The sequence below is a fragment of the Podarcis melisellensis genome (genome assembly GCF_964234715.1).
Source record: "Podarcis melisellensis genome assembly, chromosome: 12".
Taxonomy (NCBI): domain Eukaryota; kingdom Metazoa; phylum Chordata; class Lepidosauria; order Squamata; family Lacertidae; genus Podarcis; species Podarcis melisellensis.
Genome location: NC_138544.1, coordinates 13,430,997 through 13,452,057, shown reverse-complemented (window position 1 = coordinate 13,452,057; position 21,061 = coordinate 13,430,997). Strand labels below are relative to the sequence as shown.

Sequence of the window (21,061 nt, the reverse complement as noted above, 5' to 3'; positions counted from 1 at the left end):
TCAAGCCCCCCCCCTTCCCATTGATACAAAAGCAGGCAATTTGTTAAGAGCTAAGAAGAGCCTGAGGGATGCGGGTGGCGCTGTGGGTTAAACCACAGAGCCTAGGACTTGCCCATCAGAAGGTCGGTGGTTCAAATCCCTGCAACAGGGTGAGCTCCCATTGCTCGGTCCCTGCTCCTGCCAACCTAGCAGTTTGAAAGCACGTCAAAAGTGCAAGTAGATAAATAGGTACCGCTCCAGCGGGAAGGTAAACGCCGTTTCCGTGCGCTGCTCTGGTTTCGCCAGAAGCGGCTTAGTCATGCTGGCCACATGACCCAGAAGCTGTACGCCGGCTCCCTCGGCCAATAAAGTGAGATGAGCGCAGCAACCCCAGAGTTGGTCACGACTGGACCTAATGGTCAGAGGTCCCTTTAAGAAGAGCCTGAGATTAGCTCAGCGGGTAAGGCGGGAGTCTGTTAATCTCAGGGTCCTGAGTTCGAGTCAAGAGATTCCTGCATTGCAGGGGGTTGGAACTCGAGGACCCTCGGGAGTCCCCTTCCAACTCGACCATTCCATGATCCCTGCTTTACACTTCGTAGATTTTGGGCAGTTAGTTAGATCTCCTGGTGCGCCCAGGCACATCAGCAAGAGTAGGCGCATGGGCTGAAAATCCCATGGATCCTCTCCGACTAGGGTGCGCAAAGTGGACACACCCAAGGGGCACCAGACGCGGCAGCTCGTGGGTGGGAGACGCCGTCGAATCGGGACCTTCGACTTCCTCCCCGGGGCAGCCCAGACCTTTTCCCACAAGCGCGCGCACCGGGGAAGAGGAGGAGTCCCTTTTTGCACCTGGGGACGGGCGGCAGGGAAAGGGAGGAGCCGTCGCCTCCCTCCTCCTGACCCGAGGCAGAGCAGGAAGAGGAGGGCGTCGCCACCAGATCAGCCACCCCGGAGGAGTCTCCTCCACGGTCCGGCGACCAGGGAGGAGAGAAACTACCGCCCCCCCCCCCGCTCCTTGCAGGATCGCAGGGGGCGCAGATGCGCGGAGATGGCTGCGGGTCTCTGGATCGCTTTCCTGCCTCTGGCCCAACTCCTGCTGCTGGCGGCTGTGACCCTGCAGCGCGCAGGTAAGCGGCGATCGGGCGCCTGTGCCCCACGCGTGTTTTGGGTGGGGTCCGCCCGGCGGATCGGAACCGGGGATTCCCCCCCCCCCCGGGTAGTAAGGCTTGTCCGAATCGCGGAGGGCGGGTTGGAGAAGTAACCGGAGAGCACCGTGGGTAGCGCGTGGGACTGGGGTTCGTGGGTTCGAACTCATTGTTGGGCGAAAGAGTCCTGCGTCGCGCGGGGTTGGGCTAGATGCCCATCGGGGTCCCTTCCAACTCTGCGAGTCTCCGATTCCACGGAGAATCGACGTCGCGCCAGCCAGCGCGCCTTGGCAACTTCCTGGCGTGCGCCGCCGCGCCTTCGCCACCCGTGAGCGCGGGACCCTGGAAAGTTTGAAAGCGAGTTGGTGGGGAGCTCCTTTCGTTTCGGAGTTTTCTTTCTTTCTTTCCGTCTGAGGAAAGGGGATCGGGATGGTTTGGAGATGGCATTGAAACTTGAAAGGGTTGCGGACGAAGTGAACGGGCATCTCTACTTATCTCCTCTGCCAAGGAAAACTTTCATGTCTCCTTTTGGTAGCTGGCGCAGTGGAACTGCGGAACTCGCTGCCACAAGCTTGGGTGGTTTTAAAAGAGGAGAAGGCAGATCCATGGAGGACAGGCTGTATAAGTGGCTGTTAGCCTTGATGACTGTGCTTTTGCCTCCATGGTAGGAGACAGTTATGCTTCAGTTGCAGAGGAGAATGCTCTTGTGCTCAGGGCCTGCTTGCCAGTTTCCCATATAGGCTGGTTGGTCACTGTTGGACTGGTTGGTCACTGTGAGTATGCAGGACTAGACGGGCCCTTGGCCTGATCCTGCAGGGCTGTTCTTAAACTGCATATCCTAAAGCTGAAGTGATTGGTGTCTGCTAGTGCGTTTGTTTGCTTGTTTTAATGAAACAATGCAATATTTTTCACTTCCACTATTGTTGCTTTTGGTATATCTGTGCTGCTTTGGGTCAACTGATTAGTGCTGCAGATGCGATTATACCACAGTTCATGGCTCAATTGGGTAGATAATGCCAAGGTTTGATCCCCGTATGGGACGGCTGCCTGTTTATGCCTTGCAGAGGGTTGGACTAGAAGATCCTCAGGATCTCTTCCAACTCTACAATTCTATGATTCTATGTACCGTATTTTTTGCTCTATAAGACTCACTTTTCCCTCCTACAAAGTAAGGGGAAATGTGTGTGCGTCTTATGGAGCGAATGCAGGCTGCGCAGCTATCCCAGAAGCCAGAACAGCAAGAGGGATTGCTGCTTTCACTGTGTAGGGATCCCTCTTGCTGTTCTGGCTTCTGAGATTCAGAATATTTTTTTTCTTGTTTCCCTCCTCCAAAAACTAGGTGCGTCTTGTGGTCTGGTGCGTCTTATAGAGCGAAAAATACGGTATATACTTCCAGTACTATCCTCGCATGTAGCGGCATAACTGGACGCCTTTATCTTTCCCACCTGCAGCAAAACATGTCTCTCCCATACCAGTCACTGTAGCCACAGCAGGCGCCGTAACTCTCCAATGCAGTGTTTGAAACTTCCGTTTTTCTAGGCGCATTTTGCGACAGGGAATTTCATTAGCGCAAGCAGTTTCTGAGCTCTGGGTGCCTAAGATTTTGGATTAAAACTGCAGAATGGAAGGAAAGGAGGACTTTTTTCTGCCTCCCCACTTCCAGCTAGACTGGAGAAGAGACCCTCTTAAGAATATTAGGGGGTGGGCAGGGGAAGGACTAGACCATGTGAAAAATGAATTTGAGCTGCAGTTCATTCATTTTCAGCTTTGTATTCTTGTTATGAAAAAAGTGCGCCTAGACATTGTTGCACCCATAACTTAGGTTTAAGGTGCCTGACAGTGCCATTATCTGGAGGTGCATGACTGGGGATCATTAGATCTTGATTGTCATCACACACTAATACCCCATCTTGTAGAATTCTATCAGTTATATATTATCTGCACAATTGGAATGAATTTCAGGAACCAAAATGCTTTTTTATGTGCAGAAAAAGAGGCCGGAATAGGCCAATATATATGTGGGCTGTCCCTGGATCAAGTGACTTTTCTTCTTTACGTTCTCAAAGATCTTAATGTAGCTCAAGGTTGTCATCGGAACTAGCCAGATGTTTAACTGATAATCAATCACAGTCAGTCCATCATTTGAAAAACAAGGCTTTTGTGCTGTCTTACGCAAGTGGCGCTGTGGTCTAAACAACTGAGCCTAGGGATTGCCGATCAGAAGGTCAGCAGTTCGAATTCCCGGCAACAGGGTGAGCTCCCGTTGCTCAGTCCCTGCTCCTGCCCACCTAGCAGTTTGAAAGCATGCCAAAAAGTACAAGTAGATAAATAGGTACCACTCTGGCGGGAAGGTAAACGATGTTTCCGTGCGCTGCTCTGGTTTCGCCAGAAGCGACTTAGTCATGCTGGCCACATGACCCGGAAAAACTGTCTGCGGACAAACGTCGGCTCCCTTGGCCAGTAAAGTGAGATGAGTGCTACAACCCCAGAGTTGTTCGCCATTGGACTTAACTGTCAGGGGTCCTTACCCCAAAATGGCAACTTGACTTAGTTTAAGGAGAGTAATCCCTTTTATGAGAGGGTGGAGCATAGAGTTCTTCTTAGTTTGTGTGGAGTGACTTCATGCTTCGATGTATTTGCATGATGGTTAAAGGTAAAGGGAAAGGGACCCCTGACCATTAGGTCCAGTCGTGGCCGACTCTGGGGTTGCGGCGCTCTTCTTGCTTTATTGGCCGAGGGAGCCGGCGTTCAGCTTCCGGGTCATGACTAAGCCGCTTCTGGCGAACCAGAGCAGCGCACGGAAACACTGTTTACCTTCCTGCCGGAGTGGTACCTATTTATCTACTTGTACTTTTGACGTGCTTTCGAACTGCTAGGTTGGGTTAGGGTTCTGGTGTCAGGATATCATTCTGATGTTTTTCTGCTGGCAGAGTCAGGTTGTGACTGGGGACACTGTTAGTTGGCCATACTCTTCCAACAGTTTGTCAGAAAGCAGCTTTTTAAGAAGTGTTGCAACACTGACCTAGAAGGTTGTTTGATCCGATCCCAACACTTCTGGTGTTGTCTGTGTAGTAGCTTTGATGCACTCACACTCGATATTTGTGTTGTCAGAGCTTTTCCCCCAAAGCTTTAATTATACACAACTTATGCAAATGTTGCCTCATTTGAGCGAGTTAATGATTTGTGAAGGTGTTCCAGACACCAAAGGAAAAATAGTACGTCCAGTTTTTGTCCCAGCACACTTAAACATAATTTAATTCCCTGCTCTGGAATACAAGTGGTTTTTCCTTCCAAGCTCCTTCTACGTCTTACTTTTTTTGTTATAAAAAAGAGCAATCTTCTTACAACATGCAGCCGATGTTACTCATTCGACTAGGCCTCCCTGAGACAAGAGAGGCAGGAAATAGCAGTTTTTAACTGGCTCCTTCTTAATGCTATATTTGCATCACTGACGGTTCGGATGCTATGCACAAAACATGATTGTTATCCTACACATTTCAAGTCAATTTTATTAGCTCATTGAGGAAATCCAGATTCTTGGTCCTTTAAGAGAAGTGGAGCTTCAGTAAATCCCCAAAGCCTTTTTACTGATAAGAATGGAATAGGCCCAGTTGGTTTACTGGATTTGGATGTCAACAAATCTAAACAAAGCTACTAAGCTGACCAACAGAAATTCCCTAGAAGTCTTATCTCTGAAGTTCCAATGCATTCTGTCCCTGTACAATGGCTGTAGAATTAGAAACAGGAGCAATGGTATGGGAAGGCTCTGTTCTAGAAAACAAAAAAGGTGTGAATGAGGGCTATTATTTTTATCTAGGGATGGGCTGCACTGTAGGAAGATTTGTGGCTTGTAGTCAGGCAACAGCATAGCTGAATGTTGACTAAATATCAGCCAGACAGCATTGGAAGATAACTCTTGAATTATTGTGCATAAAAGGAAAAAAAAATCCTGAAGGATGTGACTTATCTTGCTGGAAGGTTTTGGATATTATCCCTAATGATTAAATAAGAACATGAAATCTTGACTGGCTTACACCAAAGGTTCCACATCCGGCTTCCCATAGTTGCCCCTGGGAATCACACAAGGAAAAAATGAAGGCTGTAGCCCCTTTTCCAATGTTTCTCTTTCAACAACTGGCATTCAGTTTCCAAACCTGAAGTTCCCACATAACCCTCGTGGTTGTATAGCCCCAACAAACAAACCTTCCATGGTTTTTGTCTAGTCTCCCTTTGGTGACCATTGTTGTGCCTTGACTTTAAAGTAAAGGTAAAGGGACCCCTGACCATTAGGTCCAGTCGTGGCCGACTCTGGGGTTGCGGCGCTCTTCTTGCTTTATTGGCCGAGGGAGCCGGCGTACAGCTTCCGGGTCATGTGGCCAGCATGACTAAGGCGCTTCTGGCGAACCAGAGCAGCGCACGGAAACGCCGTTTACCTTCCCGCTGGAGTGGTACCTATTTATCTACTTGCACTTTGACGTGCTTTCGAACTGCTAGGTTGGCAGGAGCAGGGACCGAGCAACGGGAGCTCACCCCGTCGCGGGGATTCAAACCGCCGATCTTCTGATCGGCAAGTCCTAGGCTCTGTGGTTTAACCCACAGTGCCACCCGCGTCCTGCCTTGACTTTACTGCTAACCAGTTTCAGTGCCCCAAGCTCTAGTATTTTATGACAGGGAGAAAAAACTCTCCACATGCTTTCTCCAAGACATGCAACATTTTATACGCCTCTACCCTGTCACCATTTTTCTCAGCTAATTATCCCCAAATTTCCTCATAGGGATAATTTTAGCTGCCCTTTCTCCCACCTTTTCCATATCCTTTTTGAAATGGGGTGACCAAAACAACACATGGATTTGGTTTCTATAATGGCATGACGATATTAGTACTTTTATTATTATTGGGCCCTTTTCTTCTTTTCCCACCAGAATTCATTTTTTTCCACAGCTGCCACACGCAGAGTTGCCATTTTCACACAGGGGCCCATCACAGCCCAGTCATTACCAGTTCAGACTCCATTAGTGTATATGTGAAGTTGGGGTTGTTGTTGTTTTGTCCCCATGTGCTTGTGTTGAACTGCATTTACTAATTTAATGCCAGTTCAGCCAGTTTGGAGAGGTCGTTTTGGAGCTCCTTTTAATACCTTGTTTTGTTTACCACCCTGAACAATATAGTATCATCGCCACACTTGAAATAACTTGAATGAAGGTGCCTCACCCTTTTGATCGCTTTTTTCTGCACCTTTTCCCAGCCCTACAATATCTTTTTTGAAAATTGGAAAACATATTGTGGCTTTGCTATTTATTTACAAACTCAGGTCTAGAGAAATACATTATGAATCTCTTGGAGACAGCAGCAAGATTTTAGAAAACAGCATTATGCATATATATATATATATATATATATATATATATATATGGATCCAGATTTGCAGAGGGGGGGAAATGGTATTTAAAAATCCTATTGACCAACCAGCGTGGATAAAAATCATTGATTAAAAAAAACGGATTATTTTATTTAAATTGGATTTTAAAAATAAAAGGCTTTTGGAAGAAAAATCTTTCTAAAGATAGCTTTCTATTTAAGTTACATTATAGTCCAAAGGCTATTCATCAGGAAATAAGGATTTGTTTTAAGTTTTTCATGTGTGCTAAAACTCAGTCTGTTTTTTTAAAAAGAATTGTTTAACCACATCAGTTAACAAACATGGATACATACACTATAATGTTATTGTTTTAGTTATATAAATTGTTTAAATTGTTATCAAGGAAATGATTATTTTTCTCCTTCTGATAAAGTACAGCAGTAAAGTTGTCCAAATATAAACAGTTAACTTATTAAACCTCACAATAATTTCATAATTAGCTGTCTATGCATTTCTAATAGTATAACCAAACGAGTAATTTTTGATAGAACTGTGAAAACTACTCTGAAAATTTATTATTCCAAAGATGAAACCTTCATCTTGTTGTAAATATTACGATTATACCAGCAAGAATGAGTCTTTCTGTAAATAATAATAATAAGAAGAAGTCTTACTGACTTGTGATTTAAATCAATTTGATTTAAATAAAATCCACCCTGGTGCATAGCAGCCACCATTCATGTCTTATAATAATAACAATAACAATAACAACAACAATAATAATAATAATAATATATTTATTTATACCCCGCCCTCCCCAGCCAAGGCCGGGCTCAGAGCGGCTTACAAGCAATAATAAAAACAAGATGAATGATTACAACTTAAATACAAAAATAAAATACAACATTAAAATAATGGAACATTAAAATATTTAAATGTAGCCTTATTGCAGGAGGAGAAGGAAAAGAAAAAAGAAAGAGAGGGAGGTTTGTAAACTCAAAGCTAGACCACTGTAAAGTTCTCTACAGGGAAGTGACCTTTATAATGCTTAAACAACAACAGGAAGTTCCGATCGCCATGGCCTTACTCCAGATGTTAGATATGTCATTGGGAGTACATCCCTATGGTATCTACAGTGGTACCTTGGGTTACATACGCTTCAGGTTACATACCCTTCAGATTACAGACTCTGTTAACCCAGAAATATTACCTCGGGTTAAGAACTTTGCTTCAGGATGAGAACAGAAATCATGCAGTGGCGGCAGCAGGAGGCCCCATTAGCTAAAGTGGTGTCTCAGGTTAAGAACAGTTTCAGGTTAAGAACAGACCTTCAGAACGAATTAAGTTCTTAACCCGAGGTACCACTGTATTATTCTTGTTCCCTGTTGTTTTTCTATGTGCTTGTTTATATAGCTTGGACTCAACATTTATTGCCATTCCTAAGACAAGAGAAGAGTTCTCTATCTTATATGTACTTAGCTATGTGTCAAGTTAGGGATGAGAAGGTCGGTGTGGAGAGGCGTTCTTGATAATGCCTCTTTAATTGCAGAATATTATATCTAAGAGGCTTCATAAAGTCTGACAGCAAACGTCTTCTTCAAGACGTGTCATCTTCAACTAGATTTTGATGACTGGTGTGAATGGTAAGATGTACCATGTGCAATTATTAAGGTTTAGTGTATTTTGTTTCAACTAGTTTGTTTTCGTTAGCCACTCCAAACATTTGAGATGGGCTGAATTGCAAATCAATTGAATAAAAGCATTCCTTAAACCCTTGCAGAACTTGACAGCAGCTCTGTACATTTCAGAGAACTTCCCTGGACTTACCAGCCAGCCGCTCCAAATCCAAAATCATTGACATCACAAAGCTGGCTCCAAGCAGTTTATGTTTGGTGGAATCATAGATGTGGACTGACCTGGTGATACCTGAAAGTGCCCAGAGTACTTCCATCCTATGTAGCATATGTCATAGAATCACCGAATTGTGGAGTTGGAAGAGACCCAAGTGTCATTTGGTCCAACCATTAGCTAAAGCTGGAGATGGAGATTTCACAGATGTTTCCCTTGTGGCTTTGTCACTTTCCACCTGCTCTGCGGCACCTTCTTCAGAAGTATGCTGCCTCTGAACGTGAACTGTTTAATAACTAGCACAATGGAGGCGACACCAGAAAAACCGAAACTGCCCTAAGATGTGATTAAGCGTTTCAGGAAGCTGTGCAGAGCTCTTTGAGTAACAGTATACAGTGGTACCTCAGGTTAAGTACTTAATTCATTCCGGAGGTCCGTTCTTAACCTGAAACTGTTCTTAACCTGAAGCACCACTTTAGCTAATGGGGCCTCCTGCTGCTGGTGTACCACCGGAGCATGATTTCTGTTCTCATCCTGAAGCAAAGTTCTTAACCTGAGGTAATATTTATGGGTTAGCGGAGTCTGTAACCTGAAGCGTATTTAACCTGAAGTGTATTTAACCCGAGGTACCACTGTATTAGAAATTTTCAGCTCCTTCATTCTTTTTTCCTCAAGAGTTTTAGCAGTGTAGAGGAAGTAATTGCCGTTGAATTGTTGGCTTTTACAATGGGAACATAAGGATCCGCCTTGTGATGAGACCAAGTAGCCCTGCCTTGACTTGTAGCTGTTCTCCAGGGTTTCAGAAAGAGTCTTAGCCCTGCTTGGAGATGCCAGGGTCTTTCCCGCATTTGCAACTACCCCAGTAAATATTTTCCAAGTAAAACCGATGAAACAGGACCTTGGCTATTGGGAATACATGAGATACTTATATCATAGCACCAAAATTAACACGGCACACTCCTTTGGGTGTTGTTTACTGAATGCAAAGTCAAACATGTGAAATCAGGTCCTAAAATATTTAGAACATCAGAACATTTTCTGGAAATACAGTGGACGCTTGGGTTGCGAACGTGATCTGTGCGGGATGCACGTTTGCAACCTGCAGCGTTTGCAACCCACAGCTGTGCTTCTGCGCATGCGCGGGTTGTGATTTGGTGCTTCTGCGCATGCGTGGCCGCCAAAACCCGGAAGTAACCTGTTCCGGTACTTCCGGGTTTCGGCGGTCCATAACCCGAAAAAACGCAACCTGAAGCATCTGTAACCTGAGGTATGACTGTACATCTGATTCAAAATTGTCTGGAGCACCAGTATTACTAATAAACTGACTGATAACAATTTCCTGGACAAGCCACATCAATGGCTACAACTTGGTGCTAATGGCATTATAATGTTTTATTATGTAGCATTAGTCATCTGCTGATAAATATTCCCAGTGTTTTGTTTGAAAGGATCTACTACTGATCACTAGCCAGGATAGAGTGACATAGAAGCATATTCAAAGTATTCAGGAAGGGACAGCTGTAGCCTGTAGCCCTGTACCCATTTACTTGCGAGGAAGCCATACTGAACTCAGCGGGACTTGCTTTTGGGTGGATTTGTGTAGGACTGCACCATAAACGAAGTATCAAAAGTATGACGTCTTGTTTCTTCATCTGCAATGCTCCATGTTTCACCTGATCCTCACCATCACCCCCCCATTGCCATTGGCTTGGGAGAAACAATTGTCTGGAGAAACAATGGAGTGCCACTCCGGGGGTGAAGTCCAGCCACTGTGTTAGTGTGACGGAAAAGTTTGTTTTGCTGGGCAGGTTGGGTCAACAAGTGTTTTATTTTGCTTTTTTCACCTGCCATCAAACAGTTAATGAATGGCAGCCTCTGATTGGCCGGGGTTCCAGGAGGGAGAGTTGAAAAGGAGAGGATTTGGAGAGACAGTTGAGGAGATAGGGAGTGAGAGGAGAGAGAGTTGGTTCTGGGTAGAAACATCCATTCTGAGGAATATATCACAAGCTAGAGAAAGGAGTCTCTGAGACTCCCAAACTAGTTAAGAAGGGTGTGGAGATCCCTTGGGTCTGTTACTTGGAGTATCTCAGGAGTAGGGTTGTCAAAGGGGTGTGTAACTGACAGAAAATACCACCTTGTTTAAGAACCAAAGCATCAGGCAGCAGCTGTGCAGCAACTGAGAAAGAATTGTGAAATAACTGGAAATAAGCTGAGCATTTACCGCCGAGTCCAAAAACCTGTAACATCTACCTGAAGCGAAGTAGCTGAACATAAGCGACTGAAGTTTAAAAGAAGCTGTGCTTGATTAGAAGTCCATAACATCAGTTAGATTTAGTATAAATATTATTAAGTGTACGGCTACCTGAAATAACATTATAATCTGAAGTATCCTATGTTTTACCCACTTTGTGTCATAAACCTCCTTTGTTCAATAAAATCATTCTTGTTTATTTGAGCAAACCCTGCCTGAGACTCCAAATCATTAAGTTTTCCCTCACACAAGTCCCCCACTAGATAATCTGGGGTAGTTTGTGGGAATTTGTGGAAGGGGTGTTCTGTGAGGGGGGTGCACTATATTTAAGGGAGGGTCGGCCCAATGCCGTCAGGGAAAAAGTGCCGTTGCGCCATTGCAGTTAGCAGCACCAAAGTGACTTCCATCGGGCACAAGCCTGAGGGAGCGTGTATGGAGAAGGTCCTGGGCTGCCAAGAAGACAAGATTCCCCTCTCGGCCTGATGTCACATTTGGCACCAGCTTGGCTGAAGAAATTGACAGAATGAAGTGTACAAGGCGCCATCCAACCATCTTAGGGGCTCCACTCTGCATGTATTTACTCCTTAGTCCTTTCTTCTCCCGAAGATAGCCCACAAGGCTGCTGAGGTTTAAGATCAGAGTGATTTCAGAGGCACCATTTACCCGTGTGGTCTTGCCTTGCAGATATCCAGGCATGCCAGCCACTAAAATCAGGCCTGTTCACTGGTACTGTGGGCTCTCAGGAAGAGCCACAGAGGCCTGTTCTTGTCCTGTTTTTTTTTTTGTTAGCCTAACTGATGCCATTTGGCTTCTGTAGAAAACTGCCTGCTTTAGAATTTAGGAGGGTGAGCCACAAATATGTGAAGACCAGATAACGTTGCTAGGCGATTTTCAGGAAAACCTCCCTCTGCCAGGCAATTCTCCCCTTCAAGGTCTCCAGGCAGGGTGTCCTGTTTAGATCAGCGCAAGGAACCTCAAAAGAGGGAAAGGGATGTGGGATACCTATAAAAAATGCGAATAAAGGCTATTTGGGGCGGCTTCACCATCACACTGGTGAGTGTGGCTTGCCCACTCTGTTTTACTCAGCTGAATAAAGGAGCGATTCTGGGAATCTCTTCTGCCTTTGGCATTTATTGGCTTTTCAGTGACCGAGGCGGCTTGGGCCTGATTAGCAGACCCCAACAGTACCATGGACCTTACAGGAACACCATGGGAAGAATTCACAGAAAAGCGCCTCCCTCAGCACTCTTGTAAGGCCTAAAGGGCACCTAAGCAATCTGGTCCAAGGTAAACAATCTAGGAGAAATGCATGCTTAGTTAGTCCTTTGAAAGGCAGGCTTAGCTTTGTAGCTCAATGTTTGCAGAAGCTTCATTTACCAGTGTAAACATGCGTCTTTGGACTGACTGATTCTGCGTCCAGCTGACAACTTCCTTGTTCTTTTGTCGTGCCCTCGCTTATGAGTGTTACGTGCTGGGTGTTGCGCAGCACCGAGCAGTGCCTTGCAGAAAATATTGGAATGGTGTGTGTGTGTGTGTGTTTCATGTCTGTTATCTTGCCTCACACTCTTGCCCTTGTTTCACTTCTCATTTCAGCCCGAGGTGTGCGTATATCTCTTTGGGACAAGTTAGACACGGTGTTAATTGTATCTTTGCATCTAGCCTGCTGATTTTTCAAAATGCAAATTGAACCAGCAGGTGTGGTTGGAAGGGTGAGAGCAGAGAGAGGGAATTTAATCCTTACTCTCCCCTGCTGTAGTCTGGAGGAAAATCCACCTTGGGAAAGGTGCTAATGCCTTAAGGGGAAATGTCTCTTTGTGGCAAATTCTTCCCTCCCCCCCCCCACATCAAAGGCAAATACCAGGTTCAGAAGAAGGATTTCCCCCAGGAGCACAGCAGGGAAGGGCGATTGTTTTGAAACAGAGCATTTGTCAGCTTTGTGTAAGGGGACTCGGGTGGTGCAGTGGGTTAAACCACAGAGCCTAGGACTTGCCGATCAGAAGGTCGATCAGAAGGTCGGCGGGGGGGGGGGTGAGCTCCCGTTGCTCAGTCCCAGCTCCTGCCCACCTAGCATTTCGAAAGCACGTCAAAGTGCAAGTAGATAAATAGTTACCGCTCCGGCAGGAAGGTAAACGGCGTTTCTGTGCGCTGCTCTGGTTTGCCAGAAGTGGCTTAGTCATGCTGGCCACATGACCCCGAAGCTGTACGCCAGCTCCCTTGGCCAATAAAGCGAGATGAGCTCCACGACCCCAGAGTCCTAATGGTCAGGGTCCCTTAAGCTTTGTGTATTTTACAGATTTGTAAGTCACTTTGGGGGGGGGCGCTGTGGGTTAAACCACAGAGGCTAGGACTTGCTGATCTCCACGCTTCGAATCGACGGGCTGCCAACCTAGCAGTTCGAAAGCACGTCAGAGTGCAAGTAGATAAATAGGTACCGCTCTCCGTGCTGTGCTCTGGTTCGCCAGAAGCAAATTAGTCATGCTGGCCACATGTACGCCGGCTCCCTCGGCCAATAAAGCGAGATGAGCACCGCAACCCCAGAGTTGGTCACGACTGGACCTAACGGTTAGGGGTCCCTTTACGTTTACCTTTCAGTCACTTTGAGACAGTTCTTGCACAAGAAGCAATTTCTTAAAAAAGGTAGTATTAATAATAATTAAATCCCCTTCCTGTGCCTGCTCTGATTCCATCAAATATCACACACACATATCCCAAATGCACAGGCAATACATTTTGAAAAACCTGCAGCTTAGCTGCAAAGACGTAGTTTGTCCCTTTTAATGCGGATTTGTGCAAACTTTCTGTTTGCGGTGGTTTCCTTGTCACAATGCCTCCCATCCAAATATCTCTATTCTTGCTGGCCTGGAGATTCTGAGCTGCTGGGAATTAGGACACACATGTCCTCATGAAGTTCTCTAGACAAGGAGATAGGGAATGTAGAGGAAAGAGTGTTGTTAGTTGCTACGTTTATGTCTACATAATTCCTCCTACTTCTTAACTCCCCCTCCATGTTCATTAATTCCCAGCTGGCTTGGTGCTTTTTAGCCCTTTCTGACTGCCATGAGCACTACTGAGCGCTATAAAATCTGCAATGTAGACAGCAGCCAATGGGGTTCAGATTTGGTCAACAGCCTGCCTGTTACTTCTTAGTACCTACTGCTTCCATCATTTGGGACCGGCTACAGTTTGTAGCTCTTATTGGCAATGTGTGTATTCCTTCTCAGACACACGCCTCCGGGCTAGTCCTATCTGTACCAGGCTCATACCGGAATGATAATTTGAGAGCATTTGCAGTTGTTCTGAAAATCTGTTACATATCCCCCGAATAAGAGTTCCTCTGTTGTGCTGAATGTGGAATGAAAACAAGGTTTTTTTTATACTAGTTCATGAAAACCAAATCTCATTAGCGAGTGTGCACATACACAAGATTTCACAATATTCTTCCCACATTTGGTATTGTGGAATAAACCGTGAAAGTGATTTTGGAGTGTGGCAACCACTTCCTTTGAATTTGAAAGAAGAGCTAGACTTATTTCCAAGAACAGGGCATTACCATATTTTTCGCTCTGTAAGATGCACCAGACCACAAGTTTTTGGAGGAGGAAAACAAGAAAAAAAATATTCTGAATCTCAGAAGCCAGAACAGCAAGACGGAACGCTGCGCAGCGATCCCTCTTGCTGTTCTGGCTTCTGGGATAGCTGCGCAGCCTGCATTCGCCCCATAAGACGCACACAAATTTCCCCTTACATTTTAGGAGGGAAAAAGTAGTCATAGAGCAAAAAATACGGTAATTTGCCTGCCTCCCTCTCATGTTTAGCAGTGTTCACACATCCACTGTTTTTGCTGGACTTAATGTTATACTGATACCCAAAAACTGGGGTGCACGTTTTAAAATTATTGTGCACCAAAGGCTATTCACGTTACTATCTTCCATTCCTTTTATACTTGGCAGTAGTGGTAGAGCTTGTTTTACAAAAGTCGTGTTGTATCGCCTTGATCTCTCAATGTAAAAGCAAATTTAAACATTTCTACAGTATATAAAATGGATGGACACTGGAGGCAGGGGCTAGGTGGAAGGTGACCCCTACACTGCTAAATCCTGTGGATCCAAAAAGTCCAGCCATCCAAAAGCTTCTCCTGAAGGTTAGAGGGATTTTTCCTGAATGGGTTGAGCTTTTGTGTGAAATACGGAGGAAATATGGAGAGAAATATCTCTCAAAATCAGGCAAAGGCGCATCATGTGCAGAACTTCAGTGAATATTGATTTTCCCAATTTTCATAATTTCATGGTTGGAGTGCCTGATTGTACAGTGGTACCTTGGTTCTCAAACTTAATCCATTCTGGAACTCAGTTCCAAAACCAAAGCGCTCCAAAACCAAGGCACGCTTTCCCATAGAAAGTAATGCAAAATGGATTAATCCGTTCCAGACTTTTAAAAACAACCCCTAAAACAGCAATTTAACATGAATTTTACTATCTAGCGAGACCATTGATCCATAAAATGAAAGCAACAATCAATGTATCGTACTATAAAATAAATAAGACAGTATTGTAGATGATGAAAATTAAAATTATTATTTTTCTTATCTGCACTGATGATAGTCATTGTTTGCATGGGGGGGCTTTTATCCATTTCCACAGAAACAATAGCCGACAGCCACATCGGATGTTCGGCTTCCGAAAAACGTTCAAAAACCGGAACACTTGCTTCTGGGTTTTCGGTGTTTGAGAACCAAGGTGCCACTGTACTAAAAAGGGATTTTGTGCAGCAGCCAGTTACCACCAGTATTCCTTTTTTATGGACCCAGGAGAAGACAGACAAAAAGTGCCTCTTTTGATGCTTTATTCACTCGTATATTGATTACGATTCTACAATGCACTGCAGCTCTTATAAGCAATACTTCACATCAGTGCACACATCCCATTCTAATAATCTAACGCCTTGGGCAAAGAGTTGATGTAATTTTTGAACGCAACATAAATCCTACTAATTGGTTGGTCAGGCCAATGAGTAAGGGAGAATCTTGCCAAGCCAGAAGATATTGTGGCCAGTTTAAATGTAGTCCCTGTTCAAGTGTGTGCATGTGTTTAACCCTGGACTTTTTTCTCAAAATTCGTCACCTGGGTGGGTCCTACCTTATATATACTAGGCATGGGTAGGCAAACTAAGGCCCGGATCCGGCCCAATCGCCTTCTAAATCCGGCCTGCAGATGGTCAGGAATCAGTGTGTTTCTACATTAGCAGAATGTGTCCTTTTTTAAAATGCATCTCTGGGTTATTTGTGGGGCATAGTAATTCGTTCATTCCCCCCCCCATATAGTCTGCCCCCCCCATGATGGACTATATGGATTTGACGGAAAGGACTGGCAGAATCCGAAACCAGGGAGAGGAGAGGGTGGAAGAAGATTGGGAAGTTAAAGTTGATATTTAGAAATTTTGTAAAATTTAATGACTGCTAGAAAAATGGTGGAATGACATTATATGGATTTAGTAGAAATGTTAGAAGAAGTTAAGTATAGATAAGTAATTTAGTCTTAAAGGGAAATAAGGTTAAAAAATATGTTATTTACAAGATGATAAAAAACAGAGAAAGATGGAAAGGATTTGCTGAAACAAGTAGAAGAACTGGAATACAAAAAGGGAGGTGTGAGGAAGTCGAGGAAACAAGGAAATGAAGGATAGAATATGGAAAAGGAGAGATGTATTTTAAATTGTTTTTGTTTTGATTTATTTATGTGTTTTGTTTAATGGGTTTGGGTTGTATACTGTATTGTATTGTGGTGTTTTTTCACTTTTTGTTTTCTTTCTTGTCTCTATTTTTCTTTTTTCTTCTTTTTCTGTAACCTCTAAAAGTAATAAATATTATTTTTAAAAAAATATATAGTCTGGCCCCCCACAAGGTCTGAGGGACAGTGGACCGGCCCCTTGCTGAAAAAGTTTGCTGACCCCTGTATTAGAGACCCAAGAGATAGCTTTCTGAAACCTTTGTTCTCGGAAGCGTGCAGGCACACCCCGCAGAAATGGTTCAGTTTCTTTTGAGTGAGAATCATAGCTTCATAACACAGAGAGTGGCTCTCTTCTCCGGCTGGAAAAAAAATATCATTAAAAAGGAGTTAAGATAAAATCGCTATAAGTTGTTTGGCTGATTTGGAGGTTTAATCTGAAATCGAGCTAGATCTAAGCTTTCTGCTTGCCTCTGGTACCTTATTTCTCTCACATCATGGATGTGGTATATGGATATGATGGGTATATGTTCTGTATTATTTTATTAATACTGTGGCTAGAACATATCAGGGGGTTGGACTAGATGACCCTTGGATCCCTTCCAGCTCTGCAATTCTGTGATTCCAATGAATTTATGAACAACTTCAAAGGAACCTTATATATACTTTGTGGCGTGTTAGAGGCTTGTGCCTGCCTAGAAAGCCATGTCTTCCTGCACAACTGAACTGTTGTGTTGTTTTTGTTGTATTGTTTGTTTGCTTTCTCCATATCATTTTGTCACAAAGTCTTTAACATGCCTAATATTTCTACTCTCTTTTTAACACTTGCAGTCAGCCTATTAATTCTACCATCAGCTGTTCAAAACCTTATGATTTAAGTTTTGCATCATTTAAGTTCCCCTCTTGTATATTAATATAATTCTCTATTCCGTTAAGCTATCTACGTTTCTGTCACGTATTAAAGCTCTTTCCCATAGCTGGTTTTCTTATCCAGTATTATTTATTCAGAGGCCCTATCAAAGAGCATATTTCTGGAGTTCTTTCTTTCAAGTTTTGCCCAAAGGTATAAGCCTGGGAGAAACTCCTTTGTTTTTAATGTACTATTGCTGCTCTGGGTTGGCAATATAGTTGTTGTATGTTACTGCTTTTGTGATACTTTGCTAGCTGTTAAGCTGCTGGAACTGTTTTATTCATTGGTTTGCCATTATGGATTTAGTATGGTATTGAACTATTTATTCTTTGCGTGTGTTTACACAGCTTGTCTGTTGATTCGTGTTTTATTTATTGTCAGTCGCTTTGGGCTTCTTTTCAGAAGGAAAAACAAGGTACAAATATGAATTGAAGCAGGAGAAATGACGTGAAATTCTGCTTTTAAAAACAAAATTTACATATGGTGCTGGCAGAGAGAAAATGTTGTCTTTAATTCCTCCAAGTTGTTTGGCAGTAGCACCAGGGCAGACAAAACAATTCTTTGCGCAGCACATTGTGAACTTACAAAATATGTTACCTGAAAATTCAGTGATGACTCTCTTTCCTCTGCCATTCCTCTAATTAAATTCGCAGCCTCCAGCATCTTCTTAAAAACCGTATCGGTTGTATGATTCTCCTGTGTAATGTCTAAATTTGTTTAGCCCATACACTACAAGGAATATTAAATAAGATAATTCTCACGGTACTTCATAGCCTCTGCAAATAGCTCCAGTTTGGAGGCAATCTTTAAATTTCCTTGCATGTGATGTTAGCAACAGCCTGGAAGAAATTCATAGTGAGAACACGGAATATGATAAGAAAGAAAGAAAGGAGACTGGCTGAGCAAAGCCTATTAAGGCAAGAACTGCCTGAATCTGGGCAAGGGGGGGTCTTAAATCAAAAGCAGCCGTGTCTGTCAACACCAGTTATTGCTAATGCAGGCCTGAACAAGAAGTAATGAACTCGCTGTTGCAGCAAGTTGAAATGAGTTGGGAATCTTGTATGGGGAATGATGAAGAATAAAATGAGCATCTCTGCCTAGAACCAGAATGCTTCTTGGCCATCCCTGAGGAGATGTGAATGGGTATGAGCCCTTCCCTGTTCTACATTTGAAGTCCATAACATCCCTCAAGGAATCCTTGGAACTGTGGTTTGTTAAGGGTGCTGGGGACTGTAGCTCTGGGAAGGGTAAACTACAGAGGTTGAATCCTGACAAGTACCTCGGGTTACATACGCTTCAGGTTACAGAGTCCGCTAACCCAGAAATATTGCTTCAGGTTAAGAACTTTGCTTCAGGATGAGAACAGAAATCGTGCTCCGGCAGCGCGGCGGCAGCAGGAGGCCCCATTAGCTAAAGTGGTGCTTCAGGTTAAGAACAGTTTCAGGTTAAGTACGGATCTCGGGAACCAATTAAGTACTTAACCCGAGGTACCACTGTACTTAATTCGTTCTGGAGGTCCGTTCTTAACCTGAAGCACCACTTTAGCTAATGGGACCTTCTGCTGCTGCCGCGCCGCCGGACCACAATTTCTTTTCTCATCCTGAAGCAAAGTTGTTAACCCGAGGTACTATTTCTGGGTTAGCGGAGTGTGTAACCTGAAGCGTATGTAACCTGAAGCATATGTAACCCGAGTTACCACTGTACTGTTTTGGGGGAACAGGGAACAGGCAGTGGGGGACTCCCTGATCCTGAATGGGGTAACTGTGCCCCCGAAGGACCAGGTGCACAGCCTGGGAGTCATTTTGGACTCACTGCTGTCCATGGAGGCACAGGTCAAATCTGTGTCCAGGGCAGCTGTGTACCAGCTCTATCTGTTACGCAGGCTGAGACCCTACCTGCCCGCAGACTGTCATGCCAGAGTGGTGCATGCTCTACTTATCTCCTGCTTGGGCTACTGCAATGTGGTCCATGTGGGGCTACATTTGAAGGTGACCCGGAAACTGCAATTAATCCAGAATGTGGCAGCTAGACTGGTGCCTGGGAGCGGCCGCCGAGACCACATAACTCTGGTCCTGAAAGACCTACATCAGCTCCCAGTAAGTTTCTGAGCACAATTCAAAGTGTTGGCGCTGACCTTTAAAGCCCTAAACGGCCTCGGCCCAGTATACTGGAAGAAGCGTCTCCACCCCCATCATTCTGCCCAGATGCTGAGGTCCAGTGCCTGAGGGCTTTCTGGCAGTTCCCTTACTGCGAGAAGTGAAGTTACAGGGAACCAGGCAGAGGGCCTTCTCGGTAGTGGCGCCCACCCTGCAGAATGCCCTCTCATCAGAGGTCAAGGAAATAAACAACTACCTGACTTTTAGAAGACATCTGAAGGCAGCCCTGTTTAGGGAAGTTTTTAATGTTTGATTGCTTTATTATTGTTGTTGTTGTTATTCTGTTGGGAGCAGCCCACAGTGGCTGGGCAAACCCAGCCAGATGGGTGGGGTATATATAATAATAATAATAAATAATAATAATAATAATTCCCAGCATTCATTGGGGGAGGTGATGTGCTTTCAGTGTACACTCAGCCTGCATCGTGTGTGTGTGTACCTCGACGGAGCAAGAAAGCGCAGTGGTAGTTGGGAGATTTTAGCTTGCCCTCCTTCACTTCATCATCTGATGTGTCATCATGCTAAGCCGAGGTTTTTACACACAAAGAATTCCCCTCCTTATGAGCAAGTTTTGCATTTCTTGTAATCCTAAAAAGAATACATGCAGAGAGACGCATAGGCTTAAGAAAGGAAAAAAGCAAGACATGAATCATTGCTATCATGGTGCTTGCGAACGGCACTGATAAATGAAATGTTATATATATATTTCTTTCACCATATCCTTCCTAAGCCATTTGACCCTCCTGAACGTTGAGTAAGTAATTATCTTTGCTTATGCAATGGGCCGTAATGTTTAGTGAGCGGAGATCTTTGCTTACACTTTTCGACTGTGTTTGCCTTACTTTGGGTAGATCTTTTGGCTTTTAAAGAGGTTTTGCTCATGCAACAGTGGAACTTTTTCTTCCTTTTGCCTATACAAAATGCAATTGTTTACTGTGCTATTTCCTGACAGAATGGTTGGCTCAAATTTATTTTTAAATCTTGCCCCCGCCTTGGACTCCACGAAGCAGTTCAGTGTGACTCCTCTGTCCAACATTAGGCTCCTCTCATAGTCTGGTGTGCCAGTACACATGTGGTTCCTTTTTGACTCTTTAAGCAACAAATGAGCAATAGTTAAAGCGGCTACAAATATGTAGTAGTAGTAGTAATAATAATAATAATAATAATAATTTATGATTGTGGCGTTTGTACGGAGCGTTCGTACGGAGCAATAGTCTCACGGACTATTGACCCTTACACCACTAATCCGCGGCCACCAACCAGGTCCTCCCTGGTAAAATCACTTCAGCCTCAGTCAGCTGCTCAATTAATAAAGAAGAGTGTATTTTATTTCAGACACAAACAAACTTTTCCGGCATTCCAAACATTGTTACTCTTTACTTTCTTAGTCTTATTTTCCTCTCTCTATCTCTTCTACCTCCCCTCACTCAAGAACCCACTGCTCTAACCGTTTCTCTATTTCCAACTGCCTGGCAACTGCTTCTCCAACTGCCTTTCCCAACCAGCCAACACACTAAAACCAACCAACTACCCACCAACAACTCTGGACCATCTCCCACCATTTTCTTAATTTGGAGCCCCCCAAAATAGGGGACATCTTATACACGGAGGCGTGTTATACATGGAAAAATATGGTATTTAAATAGTCCAAAAAAGGCCATACTTTTATTTTTTGAAGGCTTAAGACTA

General features: G+C 44.2%; 1 protein-coding gene across 4 annotated transcripts in view; it reads left to right on the top strand.

Annotated features, from left to right (window-relative positions):
- Nucleotides 1-883: 883 nt before the first annotated feature.
- The window catches only part of CDCP1 (CUB domain containing protein 1), a 39,313-nt gene continuing 19,135 nt past the window's right edge, over nt 884-21,061 (top strand). For 2 of the 4 annotated variants that reach the window (XR_014161938.1, XM_081882948.1), the window contains exon 1: nt 884-1,106. Coding sequence is in view for 2 of the 4 variants with exons in the window: in XM_081882948.1 (XP_081739074.1) it covers nt 1,028-1,106 (79 nt within the window). In the remaining 2 variants the exon portion in view is untranslated. Of the gene's footprint in view, nt 1,107-20,601; nt 21,007-21,061 lie in introns of those variants that run through there. The other 2 variants (XM_081882949.1, XM_081882950.1) reach the window with 2 other exon arrangements.